General features: G+C 44.1%; 1 protein-coding gene across 1 annotated transcript; it reads left to right on the top strand.

The window, feature by feature from the left end:
• Positions 1-1,287: 1,287 nt before the first annotated feature.
• LOC107489616 (uncharacterized) lies at positions 1,288-3,081 on the top strand. The gene is made up of 3 exons (XM_016110366.1): positions 1,288-1,377; positions 1,435-2,784; positions 2,893-3,081. The coding sequence occupies exons 1-3, from the start codon at positions 1,288-1,290 to the stop codon at positions 3,079-3,081; spliced, it is 1,629 nt and encodes a 542-aa protein (XP_015965852.1).
• The last annotated feature ends 722 nt before the right edge of the window (positions 3,082-3,803 follow it).

Below are 3,803 nucleotides of genomic sequence, written 5' to 3' on the forward strand. Positions count from 1 at the left end.
CCGAAGGGCAACATCTCCATAGAGATGTGTCGGGTTGGCAGTTGAACCGACAATGTGATATCACAGCCAGTAGGGCAGGCATTCATCATATGTATTTTCTAGCTGTTTGTATGCTTTGCCGACTTGATATTGTTTCTCCCTATCTGTGAAATATGTCTAATTGCTACTTGTATTAATTGCTGTATATACTTCTACTTGTGTTTTACTTGTATTGTATATACTTGTGCTTTGCTGGAGTTGAGGGGGGATTCGGAAGGCGGTAGCGATGGGATCGCATGGTGGATCGGATGGTGAAGGCTGTGGGACAGCGGTGTTTGATTAGAGTAGAATTACCCTAAGATAGAATACCCTGTTATAGTATCACGATTTAAGTTGTACTGAGGAATTACATATTATGCTATTTTGGTTTAGTATGCTTTAAGCTTGAACTCTTGTGATGGATATGGAGTCTAGGATCGTCTTTGGCGTCCCGGGGTCTTATATCCTACATCACTGGGTACTGTTTCCATACTGAGAACCTTCAGTTCTCATACCATATTCTGTTGTGTTTTTCAGATGCAGGTCACAATCCACCTCAGTGAGTTGTCTGACTGGTGATAGGAGCGGAGGATCTGGACTATCTTTTGGAGTCTTTTGATTTACTATATATATATATATGTCTCTCACTTTTGTATTTTGCTTTGGCCTAGAGGCTTGTATTGAGAGAACAAAATTTGTATAAGCGGTTTTTTCTGTCTGGTTATGTACATGGTCTGTATATGGCTAGTTGGCTTCAACTTCGCGAGTCGTGGCTAGTGTCTTATGATATTATACTATTATACTATGATGTTTTGTTATTCTATACCTGGTTCTTATGTTTTAAGTTAGTAGCTACGTTAGTACGTTTTGCGCTTTTCAAATCTAGTTTTTTGAGCTATATTCTTTATCGGGCTTCTAGATATTATCAACTCCTTCTATATATAATATATAATTAAGCTCAGAACTGTCGTAACCTTTGATTTACCTTTGCTTTACGATGCGAGGTAAGGCTTAGGCTAATTAAGGTGTTACATTTAGTGGTATTAGAGCGGTTTGTCCTTGTGAGCCTGAGGAATGGACCGATTGTGCTTCATTACATACTCTGTCTTTTATTTGATGCTATTAGGTTATCTGCTTAGGATATCTGTTTGAAATATTCATAGCATGGTTATTTGTGAGTGCTTGTTTGGGATAAATTGAAGCACTAGACTTTTGATATTGAGACTGATCACCTTGATATCGATTGTTTGGTGTAGACAGGAATCCTACATGGCTACTCGCGGACGAGGTCGAGCACGTTCACGTGAGAGTAGGAACGAGCAACCAGCGGACAACCATGCCGAATTCATGACGGCGATGGTGAATCTGGCCAACACTATGGAGGCAAATGCTGCTGCGACTCTGAAAGCTGTGTAGAGGCTAGGTCAACCGGCCGGGAACGGCAACGGAAATAGGAACGGCAACGGAAATGTGAACGGCGAAGGGAATGCTCATGCTAATGTTGAAGGGAATGGAGATAACATGGGAGGCATTCCTATGACTTTGGCAACTTTCCTCAAGGTTCATTCGCCAACATTCCGAGGATCAACTAATCCTACTGAAGCGGACCACTGGTTCCAAGCCATGGAGCGTGCTTTACAAGCGCAGCATGTTCCATACAATCAGTATGTGGAGTTTGCCACTTATCAGCTTGCGGGAGAGGCCCAGCCCTGGTGGCAAGTAGAGTGTTGCATGCTACAGCTACAGAACGCTGAGGTTCTGTGGGATGTGTTCCGAACGGCCTTTTACAAGAAGTACTTCCCTGAGTCTGCAAGGGAAGTGAAGGAGATGGAGCTTATGCAACTGAAGCAAGGTTCCATGTCTGTGGCTGAGTACACCAACAAGTTCGAAGAGCTTTGTAGGTTTTCTCGGGTGTGTCAGGGTGACCCGGAGACCTTCGAGAGCTGGAGGTGTATTAAGTACCAGAGGAGTTTGAAGGATAGCATTATGACTGCTGTTGCCCCTATGGAGATCCGTGTCTTCTCTGACTTAGTGAACAAAGCAAGGGTGATGGAAGAATATGCTAAGACAGTGGCTGCGTCCAAGGACACTCATGGAGAAGGTAGTAGCAAGGGGCGTGGCAAGTATCACCATCCAAGGGGTCAAAGCTTTAAAAGGGGAGGATATGCGCATCAAGGTCAAAGAGGTTTCAGGAATAACACTCATGATCAGTTTCAGCATCCTAAGGGAAGAGGGAGCCAGAGTGGGTGCTTTAACTGTGGATTGCTTGGTCATATCGCGAGGGATTGCACTCATGGGAAGAACCCGAATGCGGGTCAGGGTCAGCACCAGGGGCGAGTCTTTGCTGTAAATGCCAAGGATGCTTCCAAGGCGGATCCGTTGATGAGAGGTATTTGTTTATTTAGTGATAAGACTTTAATTACATTATATGATACTGGAGCATCGCATTCTTTTATCTCATTTTCTAAATTCGAAGAGTTAGGCTTGAAAATGTCAAAGTTACCTTTTGATCTGCATGTACATACTCCGCATCAGACAGTTATGACTAGATCAAGTTGTAGAGAAGTAGGTTTCAAGCTTGAGGGTAGAGATTTTGTACATGATTTGATCTGTTTACCTATGGTTGGGTTGGAGTTGATTTTGGGGTTTGATTGGTTGTCGAAGAATCGGGTTTTGTTGGATTGCTTTGAGCGGACAATTTGGTTTATGCCGGAAGGAGAGAGTGGAGCAGTGATAACCGCAGGATACTACCTGAACTCCGTGATGGTACATTGTAGTGGGGAAGAGTGTCAGGGTTACATCTTGTTAACGGCTAATGCTTCGGGTGATACCCAAGCCTTAGATCAGATTTCGGTAGTTAGGGATTTTTCGTAGGTATTTTCAGAAGATATCCCTGAGTTTCCACCTCAATGGGAGATTGAGTTTGTGATAGACTTGGTGCCTGGAGCCGGACCAGTGTCGATTGCACCGTATAGGATGGCTCCAAAAGAGCTAGCCGAGTTAAAGGTTCAGTTAGAAGAGATTCTGGCCAAGAGGTTCATTCGACCGAGTGTATCACCGTAGGGAGCGCCAGTTTTATTGGTGAAGAAGAAGGATGGAGGGATGCGACTGTGTGTGGACTACCGGCAGCTAAACAAAATGACGGTGAAGAACAAGTACCCGCTGCCAAGGATAGATGACTTGATGGATCAACTACAAGGAGCTGGGGTGTTTTCCAAGATTGATTTGAGATCCGGTTACCATCAGATAAGGGTGAAAGAGAATGACATCCCTAAGACTGCGTTTAGGACACGTTATGAACATTACGAGTTTGCGGTGATGTCCTTCGGGTTAACGAATGCACCTGCTGTTTTCATGGATTATATGAACAGAGTCTTTCGTCCCTTTTTGGACAAGTTCGTGGTGGTTTTCATAGACGACATCTTAGTTTACTCCAAGACGGCGAAGGAACATGAGGAGCACCTAAGGATTGTGCTGCGAATCCTAAAGGAACGAAGGTTTCATGCTAAGTTGTCGAAGTGCGAGTTTTGGAAAAAGGAAGTGAAATTCCTAGGTCACGTGGTGAGCAAGGAAGGCATAGCGGTGGATTCCTGGTGCACGAAATTGTGATCATCAATGGCGCCATCAACATGGTACGCTCAATTGCAATATCAACTCTTTATCACAACTTCACACAACTAACCAGCAAGTGCACTGGGTCGTCCAAGTAATAAACCTTACGCGAGTAAGGGTCGATCCCACGGAGATTGTTGGTATGAAGCAAGCTATGGTCACCTTGTAAATCT

This window comes from Arachis duranensis, chromosome 5 (genome assembly GCF_000817695.3).
Source record: "Arachis duranensis cultivar V14167 chromosome 5, aradu.V14167.gnm2.J7QH, whole genome shotgun sequence".
Lineage (NCBI taxonomy): Eukaryota > Viridiplantae > Streptophyta > Magnoliopsida > Fabales > Fabaceae > Arachis > Arachis duranensis.

Bases quoted from the DNA above. Each gene is read 5' to 3' on its own strand.
- LOC107489616 (XM_016110366.1), top strand. From the start codon at position 1,288: ATGGCTACTCGCGGACGAGGTCGAGCACGTTCACGTGAGAGTAGGAAC. The intron at 1,378-1,434 runs GTGAATCTGGCC...AAAGCTGTGTAG, and splicing joins CCGAATTCATGACGGCGATG to AGGCTAGGTCAACCGGCCGG. The intron at 2,785-2,892 runs GTACATTGTAGT...GATTTTTCGTAG, and splicing joins ACTACCTGAACTCCGTGATG to GTATTTTCAGAAGATATCCC.